The sequence below is a fragment of the Colletotrichum abscissum genome (assembly GCF_030869225.1).
Source record: "Colletotrichum abscissum strain IMI 504890 chromosome Unknown Scaffold_99.1, whole genome shotgun sequence".
Taxonomy (NCBI): Eukaryota; Fungi; Ascomycota; class Sordariomycetes; order Glomerellales; family Glomerellaceae; genus Colletotrichum; species Colletotrichum abscissum.
The window spans coordinates 21,226-43,705 of record NW_026850546.1 but is presented as its reverse complement, the minus strand read 5'-3'; the positions used below and the strand labels follow the sequence as shown (position 1 = coordinate 43,705).

Sequence of the window (22,480 nt, the reverse complement as noted above, 5' to 3'; positions counted from 1 at the left end):
GACACTACCCATGAGGCTAACGAGATGCGAATCTTCAGAATGGACCGTTGTGATTATCACGGGCGCATGGCCAACGGACTATGCGGCGGGATAGGCGCAGTGGAGTATAAGGCTCGAGGACGTTAACGGGCGAGTGGCTCCGTGCCTTGGCACATGACAGAAATCGTTTCCCTCGATGTATTCCTGTCGTTATGTGTATCTGTTTGCTCGCATCACTCCTTTACAACTGCCGTGCTCCTAATCAATACCATCGAGATCGCACTTCAGTAGGCCTTGATCATATGATGCTTTACACTCATCATTGCTCACCACTGTGTGATCCTTCGCATGGGCCCTATCATCTACCATTCCGTCCAATAACAATATCTACCTCCTACATGGTCAGAAGTAAGCTCAATATCCTATAACCGGTTTTTAGTAGATGAAAGACGCACAATATTTACTGAGATGTAACGAAACTGACATCTCCCTGGGACCTTTCTCAGACGCACGGCACCCGCCATCACCCCGAAACGAGACTGGGAGGTTAAGCTGCGGCACCTGTTGGCACTGATGAGTCTAAGAGTCTGAACGGTGGAGTGGCGGTGTTCTCCATGCCAAGCAGTTCCGGATGTTACGAGCTGGGGTTGCGATGTGGGTCAAAACGCCGCCCGAACCAGAAGCTGGATGCTGCCAGGGTTGATCGCCTTCCCAGCGCCGCCTGCTCCGCTCTGTATGGTTTCACTCCACTCTCTAGCTTGCTTTGTGCAAAGAATCCATGCCGATTGGTGAATCGCGGGAACTGTGTTATCTCGCATCGGCGTCTCCACTTGGTTATCAAAAGCCAAATCTTCAAAGATCGGTTACTAACCGACTGGTCAGAAGACCTCTACATACAATAGTATGTTGTATCGCGGCTGTTACCTACGTGAGCCAATTTAAAGGCTCAACGCCACTAGTGTTGGTAACGGATAGTAGCTCGTCCTGCTTGGCTATTTTTTTCTTTTCTTTTTTTGCTGCGATTGTCTGACTTAGATGAGTTAACTACAATGGTTATTGGTGTTTGTCCATTTGTTAAGGACGCATAAGGTCCCGCCCTTTGGCCATACTGTGACGAACGTTCGTTTCCTCTCCAAAGCTTATTGCAGAGAGGAGCTGAAAGGGATGTTATCTGTGTACAGATGGTGGCTGTTGCTGACATAGTGTTTTTGTGCAATACGCTGCAGGACGATCGAATATATATGCCCTGCAAGTCGACAACTGTCGTCTCTGCTATTCCGCTATCGTCCGATCTCCCGGCTTGCATCTCTCCGCCAAATAAATACAGCAAAGATGAGTATCAAGGGAGCGCTATCCACAAGACACAATAAGGTAAGCCAGTCCAAGCGAAAGAATACGCCGCATTGTTGTCTTATGACTGTGGTCAGTTACCACGTTGTCTAAAAATTGACATAGGCAGGTGGGAATGGGAAGCTACTGTCTGCTCAATTGACCAAAACCCAACTGCTTCTGGTGTAAGAGTCCTCTCACTGGATACTACTGCAGATCGATACGTCCGCTCGGAGAGGACTCTTCCGTACCTCAGACGAAAGTTGTCACAATCCGACGTAGATCTGACCTATGATTACGGGAGCGATGAGGCGGTCATCTTGCGTTACCTGTTTTACGTGCTGCCGAACCTTACTCAACTCTACTTACGTCTCTCTGGCATTGAGGACGCATCCTACTTCACACGGTTGAGGGAAACTCCATTGTTGAGCCTGAAGATTCTCAGAGTACAGTATCTACGGCGTCAATGCTCGCTGTGGTTTAGCGCCTGTTTTGGTCTTTTCGACGCGGCACCTAGTCTCGAAGAAATTAGGATTGATGACTGCATCATTAATCCTCGGATACTTAACGAAGGACTGAATCTTCCAAACGTCAGAAGGGTTCGACTCATCAACGCCCAGTTCTTCAAAGACGACACAAGTTCCCACGGCACCCAACACTTCCCACGCAACAACTGCCCTAGACTTCGCGTGGTGGAATGTAGCTTCCGATTCGATGCGAACGCCGACTCGGAGCTATTTGCTACACTTTCAGATATGCTAGTAGCTTTGGAGCCGGTGGCAACTCAGCTTCACGGACTGGAACTTATTGTAGGGACAGGATATCCGCCGCACGAATACGGACGTATCGCTTCACTGGCCGGATTTTCGAGGCTAGAGGCCGTCTCTATCGCCACCGAGTTCATCGAGGATATTTCCTGCTTTGTTCGCACGCTCCCACGCTCGGTCAGCAGGCTTTATCTGCATATCGCAAAGAGCAAAGTCGTTGAATTTACGTTGAATGGCACATAATTAGGATCCGACGCAGGCAATGGTGAAGGGAGCGGCGCATTATTGGTCCGAGGTAGCAAGCGTTAATGGTCCTCCGGAATAGATGGGTGGCTAGCTGTGGAGGAAAAGGATAGCAAGCTTTGTCGTTGTTTACTTAGTTTTGTAAGGACTATGTCAGGTTTCCGTCGACGCGAGTAGTATTGTATTCATGTCACGCATTTCCGTTGGGATGATAGCCGGAAGTCGATGTCCTCGCACATTGCCAGTGACAATTCATAGTCGCCCGGATAACTTGTGGCATTTCTGTGTTGATGTTGCATTCAGGTGGCCCTATGTGACCCCAGGTGGCCAACCCGAGGCTAAAGTTGAATACATCCCTTGTTATGGCTGATTGCGTGATTTTACCTCGTTTGACTAGGGCTGATCTGAACGCTAGTATATGCCCCCTAGTGAGGGCCATTTTCTCTCCGTCAAGAGCTTCATGTTCGTAGTTCAGCCATGTCCCAGAATTATGTCGGAGTTCGGTAAAGCTAGCGACGCAGCTGATGACGTCGTTCTACCTCCTTCGCGAGCACCCGATACATCATTGAGTATGTCAGGCATTCAAGCCTGTGAAAGAGCAGAAATGCAGAGACGCATTGTCAAGAGCTACTATTCACAACTATGGAGCCACGCATGTAGACACGCAACTACGTATCATCGCCGTATAGGAATTCCGATTCTGCTCTGCTACACTCCATCAGTCAGATCAGGGGGGCTTCCAGGAAGTTTCTATCAGCACATAGCTTTGTCAACAGAATCCATACACATGAGTTCAGCGGGTCGTGCTTGTATTCAAACCATCCTTAAGAGCCTCTTCTGGGGGTTGAAGGCAATCTATCGGATTCCAAAGAGGCCGAACCTACAATGAATGTTTTCCAGTCGGGATATGCTCGCACCACCCATCCACGCCGATTAAAAATAGCCTGAACGGAATAGTTTTCTTCCCAGTAGACAAGCAAGTCTAAGTACAATTCGGAAAGATAGAGAAGTATTCCATCTCCACGAGTGCACTCTGGCCCAAACCGGTAGCGTGAGAGAGAATAGCAGTCAAGTTTTATAACCAAGCTCAGCCCTTCTCCATTCCCAACCCATCAGCTACCTCTAGCCACTGAGAAGAGTATTATGTCACTATAGATTTAGTGACTGTTATTTATATGGCACTTACTCTTTTTATTAACACGTACAAATATATCTTATTCAAATCAAAGCCTAAGATTCGGAGAGTCCAAAAAAGACGCCAAAGGACCTCCTAAGGCCAAGAAAAACTTCGCAGGTGGCATAAATTATAAACTCGTTTTAACTAATATCATCAAAAATATTATGAAAGGACTGCAAAGAGCCAGCATTTAGATCGCGAGGTACTATATCTCAGCCTCCGAATAGACTACAAGCTCCAATCCAATTTTACTCTTGCTTATAGACTTCCTCAATGACGATAAGACTAATGGGATAGATCATAATAAGCAAATTTCATAATAACAATCATTGCTACGGCAAAACTCTAATCGGCTATAGCCGACGCCTTTCACGCCCACTATTCAGTTCAAACTTAAACCAGCAATTGATCATCTTGAGCTGCTAAGTACCTATAAAAAACTCGTAATCAGTATTAGCCAGAGATACTAAGTAGGTAGTACTACGATGTCTTCTTTTACAAGGCAAGCCATCTTTTACCACTTGCTTTGGGCAACACCATAACTCATTTAACATGTTTTCTAAAAGTTCTTAGAAGTTACACTTCCCTATATTGTGCCTATAGTCAAGAACCCTAGCGGCTGTAGTCCATATGAGACGGACGCAATAATACACCATGGCTTGTCGTTCCGGAAAATAGTTGAAACGCGTAACATATTACCCACAAGCAGTTTTTAAGGACTTTCGGGCGGTGTTTAGGTATATATACCAATCTACCTTGTCCTTAGATCGTCCTGTCTTATGCGCATTACAGAACGCAGCAATATGCTGAGCTTAGTTTGAGCTTCTTGCTCTACGTATGGTCGCCACGGATCTGTCTAATTAATTGAATGCGGAAGTATTTAGGAAATGAAGATCCCCCAACGCCGCTCATGGTACTACTCAATCTATCACCGCACAAGATCGCATACCACGGAACGACTGCCCGTCTCGTATAAGCCTATTACTTCGAAGAATCAAGCCGTTTTAACTATGCATGTCTTCCACGTAGAATCTCGCTTCGTAATAGAATGAAAATATGCGAGTTATTGGAGTAACAACTACTGGGACCAAATGTGCGACAGTAAGATATGACTGAACATGCGCCTAGTCACGTCGATGTCACGACAAGTGACCATCTCTAGTCGCGTACGAAGACACATCCTGAAACGCCACGCGGATAGTGAACTCAGAAGAGACATCAAAGAATATAGTCACTCTTTGATCAAGCCACGTGTCACCAGGATCTACACACACATGTCCAATAGTCTGTCCATTAGTGGTGTTATAAGAAGCAGGAACTCACTTTATGATTAGCTAGACGTAGGTTTGCATCGTTCTAGAACAACTCTTTAATCCGAAATAGACTTTTAATCAAGTCCATTGTCCCGATATCGTTTCGGAAGTCTCACGCAACGACCACTTCGCGTTCTGGCTATCGGTATACTATGCTAGGCGAATCTTGCCTCTGGTTCCACGTCGAGAGGTGTTTTTTCGTCAGTTGATGGGAACGACGAAGTGATAGCTTTATCGGTACTTTCCACAAAGCGGACCCGTCGGCTTTCCCTTGTACATTTAACTGGACAACAACAAACTTTAGATTTTCTGGAACTTTTCGAGGACTTCCCTTGTCTGAGAAATACAGCGCAGGCTACGGAGATAACTATGGTGGTAGCCACGAGCGGGAATAACGTAACCATCCCACAAAGCTCTTTGCTAGTTGGGTCCATTGATACTGGCATGAGAAGAAGGCTCGGCTTAAGTACTCGTCGTCGTTGGTTAAGAGGGGAGAGGGAGAAGGGGGTGGTGGGGTTTGAGTTGATTGACTTCAATTGTCTCTAGCTTCTTACGCGATAGTTAGGTAATATCCCAATGGTAGCTTTGGCTATATGCGTCCTCCACAACCCTGTGAATTGGGTTTCGCCAAGGTACAACGTCCAAATTTGAAATTCAAGTATTGCCACTCCGTTTTGAAAAGGCCGTCCTGTTATGTGCGAGCGACAAGCACCCTGTGACCACAATACCCGTTGTTTTCGGACCTGATCTGCTGTATAAAACAAGGGCTAGGGTCCCGTAGTCGTAGGCAGTTATCCCGGCTTCTTCTCTCTCCGGTCTGGCCAGCCAGCATCGGACACACAGTCACGCCTTTTGGGATACTCTCCTCAGCCACCCATCACGAGCCGGGCGCCGGGTCTTCCGCCTCCCGCTTTCTCGACGAACAAGGCACGTAAATCATCACAGTACAGGTCTTGCCACCATTTGCTCCGGCAACGAGTTTCACCTGATGGAGGCTGGCCGACACTAGAACCCTCCCATCAGCCAGTGACTATCTGCAGAGTAGCCGAAGACGATCTCATCAAACCCACGCCAGACGCGCCGCAGTATGTATTTATGGGCTGCATGTATACGACGCATACACAGTCCTGTGTGTCTTGGACCGTCTCTTACTGTGTTCTTAGACAAGACGTTTACAACCAGATGCAGTGTCCATGAGCTTGCTGGGGACTGACTGAGCGCGTCCTGTGCATGCTGTCTGCCTTTCTAGTAGCTGCCTGGATGGCTCGTTGCCTTGATTCATCCAGTCAGCCCACGGGGCGTTCTTCTCGGCGGATATCTCAGATATGGCTGACCGAAGAGCGGTGTGGTACCGAGTTTTGGCTGACTATAAGATGCTGAGGAGAAGCATTCTGTCTCGAGGATGACACAATAGGCAATACTCGCTTCCCTAAACTGGTTACCTAGAGACTATCGCGACCTCATCAACTTTTCACTCACGGCGGGATCGTGCCTGTCAACCTCGTTACCGGGCCATCACCATTTAGCGATTCGAAATGATATGGGGCGCCTCTGGACTGCGCCGATATGGGGACGCTAGAAGTGGAAGCCAGCGTAACGTCCGGTAAGCGGTTTTGCTACATCTTCAAGGCCCCCCCGAGTAGTTTTTTTGGTAATGAGTCGGGAAAGGCCTTGGGCAAGCTGCTTCCTCTACGGGGTTTCAGCATGACATAGGAAGTACTAAGGAAACGGGACCCTTTCGAGTGCTCTGAGCGTCATGAAAACTCTTGTACTGGCTCAGGGAGTATACCCTACACGTTCTGTACCCTGGCCGGGGCTTTCCACCGTCTCTGACCTTACCTAGGGTGGGGTCACCAAGATCCCTAGGGAGCAGCTCCTCGCTGTGAACAAGCCCACCACCAGCGAGGGTGGACATGCGAATCAACCGCAGGCAGGAGGGACACCGAACCGCCAGGCGCATTGTCAGCGCCAGCACCACGCCTCCAAGGACGACCACGCAGGCGGCACAAACGAACAGCTTCATCTGAGAACAAATCAGCATGGTTGGTCCTGGCCGCGAATGCACGATCTGCGTTGCGCTCACGTATTTGTCCATCGGAACAGTGAACAGAGCCCACACGAGGGTTGCGACCGGAATGCACAGAGCCAGGTCAGCCACCAACATATTTGGAGTTCTGTTAATGACTGACGACGAGGAGTGCCATCAGTGGGCTACGCAAGGGTTGAAGGAAGCACAACGATCCGCGGAAAGGGCCATCGCGCATCTAAGTGGTGAGGCGGTTCTTCGTCTACCTAGCGCCGAATCCCGTCAACTGGCTGTTGGTAGTGGGAGTAACGACGCCAGACAGCCGGCCGTATGCATATTGTCAGTGCCTCGTTGGCCCCCTGAGGGCATCCGACGAGGGTGAAAGCTAGTCCTCCACTCACAGGGTGCTACTCCAGTAGCTTCACGCTCCACCCTCCAAGTCGCATGGGTTCATCTGCGAACAGCGTGAGGACATGCCAAGGCAATGCCGGCTTCAGTTCGCCTCAAGCCGGTGGCTCCTGCAGGACTGTCCGCGTCTGGCTGATTGTCAGAACCCGGCAGACCGCCAACTGGCTAGAGTCGTGGTCGCGCTTCGGGGAAGCTTGCCCGGCGGCGCGAGGAGAGTGCAGGATAGCCAGCGCCACGATCGGCATGGCTGCCTCGATGCAGCGTCGACACCGGGTCCTGCGCTCTGTGCTTGTCCTCTTGGTGCGCTCGCCGACTTTGATGTGTCGTACGTCAGGTCAGCTACCTCTTGTTTGACAGTGTCGTTGCGATGGCCAATGATCCGCGCGCCAGTGGTTAGCGCTGTCGGGACAGTGATTCGCGCTTCATTGTGGGCCTTTCATCGACTGCTAGGCCGACACCAGCCGTTCAGTACCCTCGACCCCTGCTGCCACGGGGCATGCATACGCCCTACCCACGCCCACGCCCCGAATGTGCAGGAATACTCCAACCCCTCCCCCCAGTCCCATCGCATCGCATGCGCATGGTGGGTATCCCCCACACGCTAGCCTCGTATGGCGACGAACCAAGGTGGCTGGCCGATACAGTCAGGTACCAACCACCCCTGCTCCAGTACGCCGTTCCCTGCCGTCCGCGGAGCAGTGCGAGCGGCCCGCGTGAGGCTTCGTCCAGAAGAACTCTTGTGAGGGCATCTGCGCTTTTTGTCGGCAACGGAGCACCTCACGCATCCTTGCCTCGCCGATCTGTGCTGCTCACAACGACTTCGACCGCTCCATCCCTCTTCCGCGTGGGGTTCAACCAGAGATATGGAGTGGCTAGACCTTCAGCACAGACGGAACGACTTTACGGGTACAGGCTTCGATCTTCCGGCTGTGTTGCTCTGCTGTTCCGGCTAGGTCGCTGTAGGACTACCCATCTCTGAAGGGACGGCACCCTCTAGCATTGCTCAAGAGTGCCTACAGGCACACCTTTGACAACACCCTGGCAAGGTCGACATTGTCTTCTCACCCTCCCTTCCATGCACACCCCTTTCCTTTGATCTCTTTCTTGGCGGCGCCAGACAGATGTTAGTTTTTTGATCAAGTTGCTAGGGTTAGTTTCAATTTTTCCAGCTTCAAGACACAGATGAGGAAATAGACAAAATAAAAGGATCGGGCCTCTGCCCTATTCTCGACACCTCGCAAGACAACGTTCGATAGGATTAATCGGAGCCCCATTCTGCCACTCATTATCCACCCTTCGTCTGACGGCGAGTTGATCCTGAGCAACTCCCGACTGGGCATCACTACATCTGAGTTTCTCTTGTTTGTCCGGAGCAACATCTCCGCGCCATGACGCTTCGTCAGGCCCAGTACACTACCTTCTTGCCGCCTCAATAAACTGCGATTCCTCACACTTCTGCGACTCCTACCACTCCTGACGCCCGGAACGACATGTCGCCATACCCGCCTCGAGAGCAGCAGCAGCAACAGCAGCAGCCTCGCGGTCCTTACCACCAGACACACCAGTACCCTCCCTCGCCCCATGCGTATGGCACTCAATCTACGCAGCCCCAGATCACGATGGCTTCTTCTCATCCTCAGCCCATCGCGTTTGACCCAGCGTTTGGACGTGTTTCCCCTCACTTGTACCCCATACCCGCTGGTGGTGTCAGGCCCCAGTTTGGAATGAACTCTCTTTACGGCCCTGGAGCTGTTATGGCCGGTGGCGTGGGTGAGGTTGACCAGCCTACTCACGTGGTCGGCTCTCAGGGTCGCCGTGGCATTTTCCCCAGCGCTCCTGGCCGCCCTGCCGCTACTTCCGCCGGCGCTGGGAACACCAAGGGCACCGTGATTCCTGTCAACGATGCTGATGGCAAGTATCCTTGCCCTGACTGCAACGAGACATTCAAGAAGGCGCGTTCCTGACAAGGAACATGAATAGAAACGGGTAAATTCCCCCACGAGTGTGTGCTTTGTGGCGAAGCTTTCTCGCGAAGAGACGATCTCGAGGAGCACTTCCAGCAGTGCTCCATTCGCCGAGATAATCGGACTGGTGCTAGTCACTTGTCTCAACCTCAGGCTCACGTCAAGAAAGGCGCTGCTGCACCGAAGGTTGCTCTTGGTCAAAATGCCATCCAGGAATGGTTCAATTTTCTGGATGAATCTGCGAATGGCACGGCAGGTTAGTTTGGACGATGTCGGTCTCGTACGGGATGAACAACCTTGCAGAAAACTTCCAGAGACAGTCACTGTGCGTCGTCAGCTTGACTAGGCTTGGTAACGACGGTCAACAAGATAGAAGGCGTTTGAAAGACCTCTTAATCTGGCAGGACTGACGATTTCGATCGAGCATAAAACGGTCCACAAATCCCAAAGCAGGTCAGCAGGGAGAGCCTCTCCTGATGGCGGCGGCGGTGGAGAATCAAGCTCACATTCTGTGCACTCGAACACCGACATAACGAGCGATAGCGGCAAGCTCTGAACTCCGCCGAACCGCTCGAAGACCGCCTGTACTTTGTTGGCGCCTTATTCTTTTTACTCGGTTTCAATCTTCTTTTATCTTGTTGCAAGGCCCCAAGGAAGAACTTTTGGTAGTCTGATAACGTTGTCACAATATTCAAAGCCTCTCACGCATGATGACTTGTTATTGTTCGCGCTCTATGTGGCTGGCCTGACGAGGTGGCAGCATTGGTGGTATTCGTCTAGAAAAGTAAACGAGATGCAGACGTACCGTTGCCAGTATAACTTGTGAGAACGTAAGACATTGCCACATTGTTTGCCCCTTGGGTGTGATCCAGTTCGTGACGCGCCCCACGAAGAGCGCAGTATACTAGAGCGTCTCTCAATAGGACTAGGTGACAAGATGGCGCCCTTTTCTTCGGGCGTGGGACGGTGCTTCTCGGCCAGAGTCGGTTAAGTAGAGACCAGCGTTGCCATAGGCTGAGACTACGACGCCGAAGTCCAAGCGGCTCTTCGGGGTGGTGTTTTGGTGTGGATGTAGGGAGAATGGAAGCATGTCAGTTGACTAGGCGTCTAAGGGATAGAGAGTGTGTTCGATGTGTGCCATTCCATGAAGAGAGGAAAGGAGGGGCAACCAGCAGCCTGCTATTTGGCAGCGAAAGGGTTAGCACAAACATGTCTATCCCATATTCTATCACTCTAGCCAATGCCAGGGAGATCTTGGTAATGGAGATAGCACAGGGGCAAAGCCAAGCGAACCAAGGGTGACAACGAGAAAAGAGGAAGGAGACAGACTTGATAGCCGGCGACGCCCGGTGCACCTTCATGCAGTTTGGGCTGGCAGCACGGCGGCTCTATTTCGACCATGTTTCCCAACCCATGACTTTTGCAATCCCGCCTCCGCTGATTTCTGCGCTGCGACCTCATCTTTCACCAGCAGAACAACTCTCTATACTTACCGTTCGTACCAGTCATACAGACGCCCTGTTGCATGCCTAGCACCAGTCGTTCGACCATTTCACACATTGTAGGCCTGTGTCCGCATCTCTAACTCACCCGTCGCTCTGTCTCTACTCGATCGGCCACCAAAATATTGTCTTGACGCTGCGAGACTTCGCAGATCTGAAATTCATTGGCGATTGGTGTGCCAGGTATCCCATTCAGGTTTCTGTCCACCACCTCTCACCAGCTTTGAGAACCTGTTACAGGCCTAATCAACCATGGCATCGTCCCAGCTTTCTATTCAGTTTTTACTGTCATCTGCGTCTGCTTCCAATGGGGCATCCACGGCGTCCTCTACTGAAATCAAGCCGAAGAGTAGACGGCAAGAAAACGGTTGGTCATCGGGGAGAACCTCCGTGCCCACAGCAGAGCCCACAGATGGGCAACCTCCGGCCGAGGTCAGATACCGCAGCATCATTTTCAACGACGATGGCTCGAAGCTCCCCTTGAAGAGAGACTCAAGTTCAAAGAGGCCCTCCAGAGCCATGCAGCCGCCAATACGGTCCAGCATAGCGTGTCTGCGATGCCGAAAATTCAAAGTCAAATGTGATAACGACAATACGGGATCAACTTGCGACATGTGCATAAAGACAGGCCACAAGTGCGAGTTTCCTGATCCACCGTCTCGACCACCGAAACGGTCACAGCCGCCAACCGCGCCGGAACAAGTGAGAGTCGGACATCCGAACAAGCGAGTGAAGAAGCTTGAAGAAACGACCACGTCCGAGGAAAGCAATCTGGCCGAGCGTACTCAGGCACTGCTTTCGGCATCCTATCTTACCGTCGATGTGTGGCTTCAACTCTTCAACATCTATAAGCTTCACTTCGCTACAGAGATCCCTTTCTTGCATCTCCCCACCCTCAAGGGCATCATTCATGATAAAGACATCAAGAAGCCGTCAGCAGAATCAAATCTGACCCTGTTGGGCATTCTGACTCTCACTGCAAAATTCCACCCTGGCTTGGTCGACTTTGTGGCACATATCACACAAGACAAAATCGCAAGCCCTGAATCTCGCGGTGCTCTACCCAGACCGAAGCCATCTAGAGCATCGTAGTACTTCGCGAATGCTCTTTCGAGAGCACTGGGACCACTCGAATCAGCTCTGACAGCGGCTACTGTCGCCCGTGTCCAGGCGTACCTCATGCTTGGCTTGCACAAGTGGAGCCAGCCGAAGGGCGGCCTAGCTGCATGGATGTATGTCGGCGTTGCCATACGGATGGCTCAAGCTCTAAGACTGGGGTTTGGAGACCAGCCTTTGGCCCGCAAGCAAATCCTGGCGCCGTCTCCTCGGTCAAGTCCATCTGCTCAACCACCCTCAGACCAGGAGGTCAGGCGCCGTACCATGTTCAGTTGCTTGATACTGGATCGTCTCTTATCCTGCGGATCTGATCGGGTCTCCATGGTTCAGTCCGAAGATCTCGAAATCCAGCTGCCATGCACCCAATACGCTTTCGATCTCGGCCGTATCGTCTATACCGAATTCCTACGCCAGGTACGGCAGGATGTGGGACGACCAATCGATGACAGTCTTTTGAGCCAATTCGTGCAACTGGCTGATGTCTGGGGCGACATCACCAAATACAGTGTCGAGGGCGGCCGCCTTACGGAATTGCTTCCGCCGTGGGACCAAGAGTCGACCTTCTATGGACTGCGTAAGAAGATAGAGGCCTTTTACGCTCACCTTCCAGAGTCGTTCACCTGGTCTAAATCCAACCTTTGGAAGAACGGCAGCAGCGGATATGTGCCACTCCACATGTTGGTTGCTCTCTGCAAAATAATTCTGCATCGCGAGAACATCCCTTTCATCGCCATCGATTGCTCCGAGCCAATCGGCCCCTTGGATGAGCTTTCATTCGATCCCGGCACTGTTCCCGACGACTTCTGGAAGCGAAGCGCGGAGCAGGTTTTCAAGGCTGGCACTGCCAGCGAAATCATCGACCTCGTATCATTTTGCCGAAACGAAATACCTCATTCGTCACTGGTCATATTCGCGATCTGGCAAGCAGCCCTTGTGGGAACGTACGCATGGCACTACCCTCACATGGATACTCAGAATCATATGGTCGGCAAGGACATCGAGGAACGGAATTCGGGGGCCAAATCCGAGGGCGCGCAGGTGGGAAACGTCAGCATCGCTCTCCAAGCATTGAACAAGGTTGCGCCTTACTTGCGTAGGGCCTCCAAGTACGTTAACCCGGAGCAGTGACAACATTCTGGACGACGGCCAGCCAACGGCTAACGACGGACCCGATGGAACACGGGCTACTATAGCTTCGTTTTATCTTGAGCATGGCCTTCCTAGCAGACTGTCACAAATAAGCGGAAAGACTTCCGGCACACGTCATCCTGTGCCGCTCTCGACGACGTATTCTATCAAGGTTCGAATCACCGTGGTCCTACCAGAGACATCTGTCACAACTCACTGACAGCGGAGTACCCCCAACGCTTTAAAGCCACGATGGCTAGTCTGAACGCAGAAGGAGTCAGTATCGACTCCTTTGTGCAACTGAGCCAAGGCTGGCGGCTTGGTGCTATGCTGGAGGATATACAGGAGTTCGCTACGGGGTAGATGGTCTACGGGCCCGAACTTGGGGAAAGATGAAGTCCCCATTCTGTGCGCACATGAAAGGTGATTGGTGGTATACACGTCAGCAGAACAAGCCTTCCGGCCGGTACGAAGCGCAACCATTGGTATATCGAACTGCGTGTGTATATGAGAGGAAGCCGATGGTCAGAGCCTACGATTCCTCTGTGAGGTGTAAGTAGGTAGGAGGCCGTTTGCAGCAACCTAAACACCTTCCGGCTCTCCTTTCCTGCCGTCAATTGCAATAGTGATGGTCCGCTGCCCAACTTCAGCGGGAGCTGTACACAGAGGGCGCAGCCGAGCGAGTGAAGGTCTTTTGATCGATCTTTGTATTTCTTACCAGCCGTTTGCATCCAGCTGTGCCATCGGTTCCTTCGGTGATCATCTTTGTAATTTGTCAAACTCATGTTCAAGGCCCCAAGGGACACCACTCGGTGTCCAAAAGCTCCAAAACATGGATGCCTGCAATTAGCCAGCACAAAACCTGTGAATTCCGCCGGCATGCTTCAATAGAGCGCTCTTGAATTTTTGTACTGCTCATGAAGCTAACAAGAAACACTTTAACTTGGCAGTGGAGCGAAGAGCTTCTGCTACCTCAAGCAAGAAAAAAAGGCTCTTCGGGCCCTGCGCGTCGCCGGCTCGGTATCGAATCGTGCCGATCGTGGGCAGACGTATGAGCTGGGTCGGTTGACACCAAGGCGCGGTTCCGCCCTTGAGGTTTCGTGTCCGGTGTATGACCGTGTGAGCCGCATGATAGCTTCTAGTGAGCCCTCGTCGATACGTCACGCCTGCCAGGTTGAGCTCATTTCGGAGTTGGACCCTCATTCAACATGGAAGCATTCTCCAGCATGTTCGTCCATTTGCCGCTTGTGCCTGCGTGGCTGTGCTTCAGATGCTGCCGGAAGTGGTCTGCGCGGAAATATTCCTTGCTCGTGTCGCATACCCCAACCTTGTGGACTTCTTGGAGGTGGCGAAGGCGCACTCCCCAGTCATGGTCGGTAGCGTGTCGCGGTGCGGAAGCACCAGGGCCACTCCCATTTCCAGAAAACTCCTCACCGCAGTAACCACAGGAGTCTGCTGCACCGGGGCGATTGGGACTGTCGTGGAGCGTACGATCATAGCGATCCGAGTCCGGGCAACTCCAGCTGTGTCCGCGAACATGAACACCATTCTCATGGCGTCCTGCCTCGTTCTTATTTTTGAATCGATTTCCGCAGAATTTGCATTCATACTGCTTCTCGGCTTGATGAGACCTGTTGACGGTGAGCTGGAACTTCATCACAGTTTGCGGGATCTGTACTTACGCCAATTCTTCAGCCGACTCGAATTCCTTGGATTTCTTCGGGCAACAATCGCATATGAAGAACTCCGAAATCGTAGTTCCCCCAGGCTTGCTCACCCCCGTAAGCTTGCGGGGAGAAGTGAGAGGCCGGCTTTCGCTAAGGGCCCGCTGACGGGGTGCCCTAGAAAGAGAGCTGCGAGGAGGGCTGCAGCTGGGATCGGCTCTGCCAGGCGAAACGCAGTCTGGAGAGACTCGCTTAAACGACGACGAGCCCATGCTCTCGGTGAGCAGCGATAGGTTAGAGCTGTACCACCCTGCGCGACCGGATGACGAAGAGATGGATCCTTGAGGGATAACGCTCAGTCGAGGCGTGGGAGACCCTCCTTGGTTCCCATCGCGGCGGCGAAACGAGTCATCCTGGGTTATGAAAGCAAGTGGTACTCTGTTATCGGGATCCATAGAGGCACGGCGCTTCGCCCGGGCGCCGTCGTAGTGCGTCCTCATGGGGTCCTCTAGCCGCAGTCTCTTCGTAGAATTGGTCTCCCCCGTTTCCATCTTGTCCGCCTTGTCACTGTGTGACGGCGCATCGTCGCTGTTGATCCTGTTTGAGAGGACGGGGAGTGATAGTCGTAGCTGAGATGGAACGGCAGGCTTCGGAAGAGGTGGGAGGGCAGAGTGAGGAGCCTGCGTGTACCTGTCAGGAGAGTCTAGTAGGCTCGACGTCTCGAGGTGCAACGGCAGCTTGGTGGACACGATATCCGCGGGGACGCACATGTCGCCGGACGGCCTCCTCCGGGAAGAGCCGCCGGTTGACGATGTGCTTGACATACTCGGGTGTGAGCTAGGCGCGTTGTTGTCACATTTCTTCCAAGGCGCGAGCTTCTTCTTCATATTGGCGAGGGTATCGGCATTAGAAAGGAACTGGAACTGGTTGTGGTGCAGACCAAACCCGGCCGAAATGCTAGGCAGGGAGCATTCGAATGTGTGAAGGTAAAGATGTCAGACCGGCACCAACTTTCGACGAGCTCCATCCTTTCTTGAAATCGAACTAAACATCAAAAGAGAGTTGGGGTTTCCAACCTTGTAGAAGCCGAAGCTGAGGACGAGCCAATGTCGAAATAGCCCTCATTGTTGTTGTAAACGGGCTCCATGCTTGGTGATCCGTATTGCGAATCTCCTAAGCTGTCGTGATAACTGCACTCTCGGGGGCTGTATGAATCGCAGTGGTGTTGTCTGGGCTCCTGAGGATGCGTGTCAAGTTTGTCGAAGGGAAGTTGCGGTGGTGATAAGGGCGGCGGTGCGTTCATCACGTCTCCAGAACCGGAAGTGGTGACAGAAAAAGAATCACTGCTAGAGCCGAATCGCCCTGAGCGTTCTAGGTTTGATTGTTGGAAGATACTAGGGAGATCCGCCGGCTCATCGCCCCACCAAGATGCCTCCATGATTTCGGTTCGTATGTATGTACTCCCTAGCGGAGGATTGAAGGTTCCAGCCGGAGCGGTGGCACTCAAGTTGAGAGCGTCGTGAGCGTGGGGCTAGGAGACACCCAGAGTTCTAGTCGCGGCGGGATACGAAAACGTCCGAGGGCAAGTCCATCGTCTGAGACGCCGTGAATGGCGGTGGCAGTCGGTTTCGCCCTGAATGGGAGCAGGGACCAGTGCAAGCCGATGATGGCTCTAGGCTCTGGGCAAGACGCCGCGGTGCTGCTGCGATCTTCCGCAAAGAGCGATAAACGGCATGGTCATGCAGTCCGTGACTTCAAGCCGGCCGCCAACTTTTGATCAGCAGCACCGATTGGGCTCGTTGTCAAGCCGCCCGGCAATGTCGTACTCCATCAGGGACAGTCCATCCGGAAGACATGTAGAGATGCCTCTATACCTCTCGTCATCCTCTTCATCGGATGGGTCTTGACTGCATGCTCGGGTCACCGAGGTAGTAGCCCGCCTCGCTCTGCGAACCCGACTCTTGGAGACGACAACCACATACTTCACAAAAGATGCTAACTTTGCAGTGTAAAGCCAGGCTAGCTCGTTCGGGACGAATGAAGAGCTAAGGTAGGCGTGCTAATGAGGTGGAGTCGGTCTCGGACGATCTGCAGAGACCGGATTTTCGATAGAGGACACGGAGATCTTTCCATGTTTGACATGCTAAGCGGCTGGAACAGGCCTTGAGCTTTCGGCCTGCGCAAAGGAAAGCCCGCACAAGGCTGCAGGCTGTGAGTCGCTCGTCTTCATCTCTCGGCGACCACTGCAACATAGCGTGAGTGCTTCGCTGAGTAGCTCACGCCCCTGACTCGTCTTGGCCTGTTGCCTCCGACCTTGCCCCCTGCGTTCAGTTCCAAGACCGTGATCCCTGTCATATACCTGTCTGTATGCACAGTAGGTACGAGTGTCTGCTCTGGCACCCCCTCTTCTCGCACACCCACCCCTCTTCATCTTATCAGCGTATCTCTCGAGACTGTTATAACCGCGCCGGTGTCCAGGCCACATTCCTCATTGGGTGGGCTGCAGACGAGTCGCGAGGTGCCAGGGTCTGCATGGTAGCCGTTGAAGCCTCGCCCTTCGTCGGGTCGTTTACGGTGTTGTCAATGGCTCACCTTGCCCAATCGCGGGGTATCCGACGAACCCATCTCCGTCCGTGATGTTAAGCGTCTCCAGAAGGGTCTTTTTTCGACAGTGTCCGCCATGGTAGCCTCCACGCGACGGAATGATCCAAGAAACTGGCCCTGCGCTCTTGCCTCCTTCGAGCGTTTGGTGCCCATCAGAAACCTGGGCGACAATACGAGAAACATATCTTTCCCACGAAAGGGCAGGTACGCCTTTGACATACGCCCAGGACCACGACGACCAATGGCTCCATCGAAACATGAACAGCTCTATTCTAGAAAACGGCGTCCGCCACGCGCGGGCGTCGGACCTCGCCGTGCTAGAGAGTGCCCTGTGGTACCCCAGGAGGTGCATACAGCGGGTGTCATGGCAGACGCCGGGTTCTCCTCCGATGTGGACACCGGGAGTGGGATTGCAGGTATCCTGATTGTCGACCCATGCAGATTTGTAGGCATATCGTCGCTTGGCTTCAGACATCCACGGGCAAATTCCTGGTTGATCACGTTGAAGGCGTGGCCCAGCCGCCTGAGCGAAGGCAAAGACTTATCCGATCGAGTGCGGGGGCGTTTGCATGACAAAAATTGAGATGAAGCTGAGCCGGTGGCTTTGGTACGTCGAGTATCGTCACCTATTCCGCCTGGACTACGCAGCTGAGTCAATGCGCCATGACATACACTTGACAGCTCAGAGAAAGTGGTCTTTCTGTTACGCTGTCGTCTTACTATGGGATCATGGTAAAAATGGATTCGAAGAGAGGCTGAATGCTGAAGACAACACGCAATACACACCACTTGGTTGAATGGACAAAATAGTGATAGTCCTCGTAGATGAACCCTTGGGTAGTGGAAAAGGCCGTTGTGTATCATTGCTAAGAGGAGATGTGCCTTGTCAAAAGGCTTCTAAAGTCTTTGATACATCAGGGATATCACCTGTCTAAGGATTAGTCCGACCTCAGCCATTTCTATCTATACAACATTGGCAAAGAACCCCTAATACATTGCACCCCCGGTAGCTGTTTTGCAACCGGGTTATCTTATCAAGCTTTGTTTCTCCTGAACAGAGGACGAGACTCAAAGACGGAGAAGCGAGCTTCAATGCCCTGTTGCTCCTGATGGCCTCTCCTCCCTGCTCGGGACTGCCGGTTCCACATTGTCCTGGTTGCCCAACTTGATAGCCGACCCCTCGATTCTAATCCACTCGATCCCGAAGGCTAGGGAAAAAGCCACAACCGCTGAGGCAACGGCGACGAACTTTCCAGCGACTTGTTAGCGAGCTCGGGAGCGAGAAGTCGGGCCTTCAAGATGGGGGGCTCACATGTGTCTGAGCGACGGCAGAGTGGTACGACTCCATGATGGCGTCGAACAGCGACGGAAAGTATTGGTCCACAATGGCTCGCACGTTGGCGACACCGCTCCGGTAAAGTAATCGTATTTGGTCGTGACACAGCGCAGCTCGCGAGGCAAGCTGGCTCTCCAGACGCGCGTGGAAAATAGCACCGGCAATGACCTGCGCGACGGTAGCCCCGAGAAATTGGGCGAAGATGTTTAGTGAGATGCCGATGGGCAAGAGGTTAGCGCGGTCCTTGAGCGCCAGTTGGATCATGAGAGATGGCATCTGCATGGCGAAGCCGACACCCAGGCCCTGGATGATCTGGAACCCGATCCATTGGCTCGATGGGGTATTGGAGACGGTGAACTGGATGTACAGAGCGGCTGCGGTGCACACCAAAACTGGCCCGACATAGAACCAAGGGTCGTTAAAACGGATTTTGAGGGCTGGGGTGACGGGTCAGAGGCCGGAACATGAGCGAGGGGACTGAGAATGCACATACCAATGTCACCTGCACAAATCGCTCCCACGATTTGTGACATGACGGACGGCAGCACCCTTATGCCGCTCTCGAAGGGAGTAGCGCCCTGGACTGCCTGAAACCACTCCGGGAGATAGTAAGACGAGACGGACAGAGCACCAAGATGGCAGAAGGAGAACATGACACTGAGCAGGATGGTGCGTCTTGTGACTGAACACCAGGGATCATGGCCGAGTCCCCCAAGCGCGACTCCCAGACAGTGAAGAGACCAAGCATGACGATTGATCCAACCACAAGGCCAATAATGGTTATCGACCTCGAAGGGTACGAGTTTCCGCCCCATTGTAGGGCGAGGATCAACATGAAGATGCTGGGGATGAAGATGAAAGACCCAACGAGATCCAGACTCAACACTTTCTTCATGGTGGTCGCGAGCTCGTCTTCTCGTTGCGGCAGCTTGAAAAAGAAGAACATGGCAAGCAGGGTGACGGCGCCACCGGGTAGACTGATCCAGAAACACCATCGCCAGGTGACCCTCTCTGTGAAAGCGTGGCCAATGATGGGGGCGGAAATCAGGCCCAGAGCAAAGCAGCTGCTGCACAGGCCGATGTACAACGGCTTACGTTGGGGTGAGGATATGACCAAGACAAAAAGACCGTGAGACCTCCACTGGTGACTGCAGCTGCGCGGATGCCCGAGATGGCACGGCCGACGATGAAGATTTCGCTTGTGGAGGCCCAGCCACATATGGCACTACCGACGAGGAAGACGAAGAAGCCTTGGTAAACCCAGCGGAGCGAGCAGACGTTGGCCATCTTGCCCGCCAAGGGGGTCAGCGAGCAGACCGCCAACGTGTAGGCTGCTGGATACCATGATATGCGTGATGTGTTCTGGAAGTCGGATGTGATGGAGGGAATGGCCAAGGTAAGAGCAAAGTCAGACAATTCCTCAAGTGGGAAGAGATAGCGAGAGGGAGAGAGAGAGAGCGCGCGAGTGTGTGTGTGTGTGTGTGCGTGTGCGTGTGTGTGCTCGTGTGTGTACTGGCAGAGTGACAAGCCGTTCCGTTGACATAGACATCGAGAGCCATGGCAAAGGCGCCGAAGCAGACGCCGATAAGAACCATGTATAGCCTGAAGCCGTGCAGTTCCGATTTGGCGAAGCCGGGCTGCTTGGTGTTACCTACGGCATCAGTCACGGACGCTGGCGCGGATTCTACCATGCCTTCGCTTACCTCGCCATTCCTGGTTCGGCCATCTGATGGTGACGATGCTGATACTGTTGCCGTCATCCTTGTCCTCGGCCTCCAGCTATGTTTGTGTATGGGGCGGTCTCATAAGAAACGGGATCTGTTGGAAGAAAAAGAGCGACGAGCGAAAAGCGAAAAGGGAGGAGCGGAAAGAGCTGCAATGATTCTGACGTTGAGAAACTTTTTGGTCAAGGCACACGGAGTATTAAATAAGGTCGGGAGGGAGAAACTATTGAAATTCGCCGATCCAGGAACGTTCTCACCCATATTGATCTGCCTGGCCTTTCAGGTTATAAGCGGCACAGCACTCCGGCGTTCAGCCGTTCATGAGGCGCCGTGACAGATATTAAGTATGGTCAGCAGTGGCATAATGGATGGGGATAAGTATGGTTGTATTGCTTAGAGTTATCTGCTGGGCCTGCAGTAGATCTATATAAACGAGTGGTATCTATCCCTTGTAGGGCAGTCCTGGCCCGACTATGTGGTCAACTGAGTAATGACTGTATGCGGTGAGTTCACCTAAGCGAGGGTATCCTAGGTTTTGTCACGCCGTCAGTTATTGGCCGTTTGCCCGGTGTTTGTCCTCCGCTTATTTTTCCATTGGTACGGCAAATTACAAAAGGTACTCTGTGTCGCGACCAGAGTTGGGCAAAGTACTAGTAGTATTTAGTTGCCACGGCATCGCGTGCCAGGGTGGTGTCAAAGATATCACAAGTCATGGCGAAGCCATGGACCCTTTTCTTGCGGCGACGCGCTGCTCGCACAGCGCGATCTCTCTTTCCTCTTCTTTGCGTTACGTCTTGTATCTAGACCTGACCCTACGGGTCACCACAAACCTACTACTTGAACCTGCTGTCTACAGCCGTGACCTTCACATTAGTATCAGTCTAGTCTCGTACTAGTTACTCTAATATCAGTCCACTATAAAAGATACGAGTCTAGTACTAGTATGACTAGAACTAGACTAGATCAGTATAAGTATAAAACATACTATCCATACCAACTTTGTTACAATTATTAGAAACTTACAATTTTATTAGAAGTACAAACTTCTATCTTGATTCTCTAAGAGAGAATGCTTTTGAACTGACGCAGAGCTACGAAATCGACAGACAAAGCCAGCGAAGCTTCATGGCGGTCACGTATGAGGTAGATATCGGAGACCTGGGAAGTCCTCTAGTTCAGGGCAGGGGATTATTCTCCAATGGGAACAAGACCTACTAGCGCTCCAAATCTGAACAGAAGTATGCCGCCATTGCCATCGCCACGATTCCTGCAATGTTTAGCCTGATGTGGTAGCTACTCCCGGACGGCCTGGGCCGGCGAGCCCGACGCTGTCCAGCCAGCACAGGGCTACAGTGTCTTCTTGATCTGTCCTGTACTAGCAACCAGCTTTAGACAACAAGACAGGCGTGTCTTAGTTCATAAGATACATCCTGAAAATGCCCAGGCGTGAATAGGGAGAAACCTGTAAAATGCAGCGGCAACGGGTACGTGGGTCTTGCGAACTCGAGTACCAATTGTCAGACGAGATCCTAGCGGCGGGTTTGAAATATTGGTTTTTCTTAGCCGATAAAATGAAAGCTCTGCCATCTGCCATCTACTGCTGGCGCTGAAGAAACGATGCCATTGTACCGAAATGTATTGACGAGCCTCTGGATGCACTACCTGGCTTACATCTCTCCGTACCTTTCTTCCAAACCTCCAAGCTGGTTTCCATAATCATATGAGCCTCGTAGAAACACAAGCTCAGGGCCATACCACGTCCCTTGTTCTATCCCAAGATGACATGTCAGAAGGATGGGCAGAGGTAAGGGCGCAGGTCACTTTAGCAGGGCGAACGATTGTCAAAGCCGGGTCATTCTCGATTCTTGGGATGTCCGGAGACCCAACACTCGCATCAAAACACAATTTACCAGAGTGTTTCTCAATTTTCATGTGAAACCAAGTCTGTGGTCCAGTAATCTGGATCAATCAAGTACATTATCGCAATAGGCAACCGGAACCTTGTCACGCGTCTAGAAGGTAGACTTGCGCCGCGCAACTTTACTGTCATGACTTGAACTGTGCAGTCATCATTCAAAGTACCCCAAAGCCTACACAATACATCACCAACTTGACATAACGGAGGAAAAATAAGAGGAACCCTCCAAGAAGGTACAAGAAGAAGGCTCATATGAAGATGAGCATTTCGCTCATGGTTCCT

General features: G+C 52.2%; 9 protein-coding genes across 9 annotated transcripts; 4 read left to right on the top strand and 5 right to left on the bottom strand.

Moving 5' to 3' along the window:
• Positions 1 to 1,311: 1,311 nt before the first annotated feature.
• CABS01_16455 (uncharacterized protein) lies at positions 1,312 to 2,318 on the top strand (the record flags this gene model as incomplete). The annotated part of the gene is made up of 2 exons (XM_060549785.1): positions 1,312 to 1,350; positions 1,407 to 2,318. The coding sequence occupies 2 exons, from the start codon at positions 1,312 to 1,314 to the stop codon at positions 2,316 to 2,318; spliced, it is 951 nt and encodes a 316-aa protein (XP_060389383.1).
• Positions 2,319 to 6,847: 4,529 nt separating this feature from the next.
• CABS01_16453 (uncharacterized protein) lies at positions 6,848 to 8,221 on the top strand (the record flags this gene model as incomplete). The annotated part of the gene is made up of 3 exons (XM_060549783.1): positions 6,848 to 7,173; positions 7,254 to 7,567; positions 7,803 to 8,221. The coding sequence occupies 3 exons, from the start codon at positions 6,848 to 6,850 to the stop codon at positions 8,219 to 8,221; spliced, it is 1,059 nt and encodes a 352-aa protein (XP_060389381.1).
• CABS01_16454 (uncharacterized protein) lies at positions 7,338 to 7,991 on the bottom strand (the record flags this gene model as incomplete). Its single annotated transcript, XM_060549784.1, has 2 exons — positions 7,338 to 7,555; positions 7,895 to 7,991. The coding sequence occupies 2 exons, from the start codon at positions 7,989 to 7,991 to the stop codon at positions 7,338 to 7,340; spliced, it is 315 nt and encodes a 104-aa protein (XP_060389382.1).
• A 511-nt stretch (positions 8,222 to 8,732) lies between the features above and the next one.
• Positions 8,733 to 9,762, top strand: CABS01_16452 (uncharacterized protein; the record flags this gene model as incomplete). The annotated part of the gene is made up of 3 exons (XM_060549782.1): positions 8,733 to 9,198; positions 9,265 to 9,462; positions 9,611 to 9,762. 3 exons carry the CDS (start codon positions 8,733 to 8,735, stop codon positions 9,760 to 9,762), a joined length of 816 nt encoding a protein of 271 aa, XP_060389380.1.
• A 369-nt stretch (positions 9,763 to 10,131) lies between these two features.
• On the bottom strand, positions 10,132 to 10,296 carry CABS01_16451 (uncharacterized protein; the record flags this gene model as incomplete). Its single annotated transcript, XM_060549781.1, has 1 exon — positions 10,132 to 10,296. One exon carries the CDS (start codon positions 10,294 to 10,296, stop codon positions 10,132 to 10,134), a length of 165 nt encoding a protein of 54 aa, XP_060389379.1.
• A 687-nt stretch (positions 10,297 to 10,983) lies between these two features.
• CABS01_16450 (uncharacterized protein) lies at positions 10,984 to 11,253 on the bottom strand (the record flags this gene model as incomplete). Its single annotated transcript, XM_060549780.1, has 1 exon — positions 10,984 to 11,253. The coding sequence occupies one exon, from the start codon at positions 11,251 to 11,253 to the stop codon at positions 10,984 to 10,986; it is 270 nt and encodes an 89-aa protein (XP_060389378.1).
• A 67-nt stretch (positions 11,254 to 11,320) lies between these two features.
• Positions 11,321 to 12,952, top strand: CABS01_16449 (fungal specific transcription factor; the record flags this gene model as incomplete). Its single annotated transcript, XM_060549779.1, has 2 exons — positions 11,321 to 11,762; positions 11,847 to 12,952. The coding sequence occupies 2 exons, from the start codon at positions 11,321 to 11,323 to the stop codon at positions 12,950 to 12,952; spliced, it is 1,548 nt and encodes a 515-aa protein (XP_060389377.1).
• A 1,180-nt stretch (positions 12,953 to 14,132) lies between these two features.
• Positions 14,133 to 16,054, bottom strand: CABS01_16448 (uncharacterized protein; the record flags this gene model as incomplete). Its single annotated transcript, XM_060549778.1, has 3 exons — positions 14,133 to 14,583; positions 14,635 to 15,573; positions 15,693 to 16,054. 3 exons carry the CDS (start codon positions 16,052 to 16,054, stop codon positions 14,133 to 14,135), a joined length of 1,752 nt encoding a protein of 583 aa, XP_060389376.1.
• A 2,255-nt stretch (positions 16,055 to 18,309) lies between these two features.
• CABS01_16447 (uncharacterized protein) lies at positions 18,310 to 20,541 on the bottom strand (the record flags this gene model as incomplete). Its single annotated transcript, XM_060549777.1, has 8 exons — positions 18,310 to 18,468; positions 18,533 to 18,993; positions 19,050 to 19,213; positions 19,357 to 19,565; positions 19,652 to 19,887; positions 20,070 to 20,207; positions 20,260 to 20,335; positions 20,530 to 20,541. 8 exons carry the CDS (start codon positions 20,539 to 20,541, stop codon positions 18,310 to 18,312), a joined length of 1,455 nt encoding a protein of 484 aa, XP_060389375.1.
• Positions 20,542 to 22,480: the final 1,939 nt, after the last annotated feature.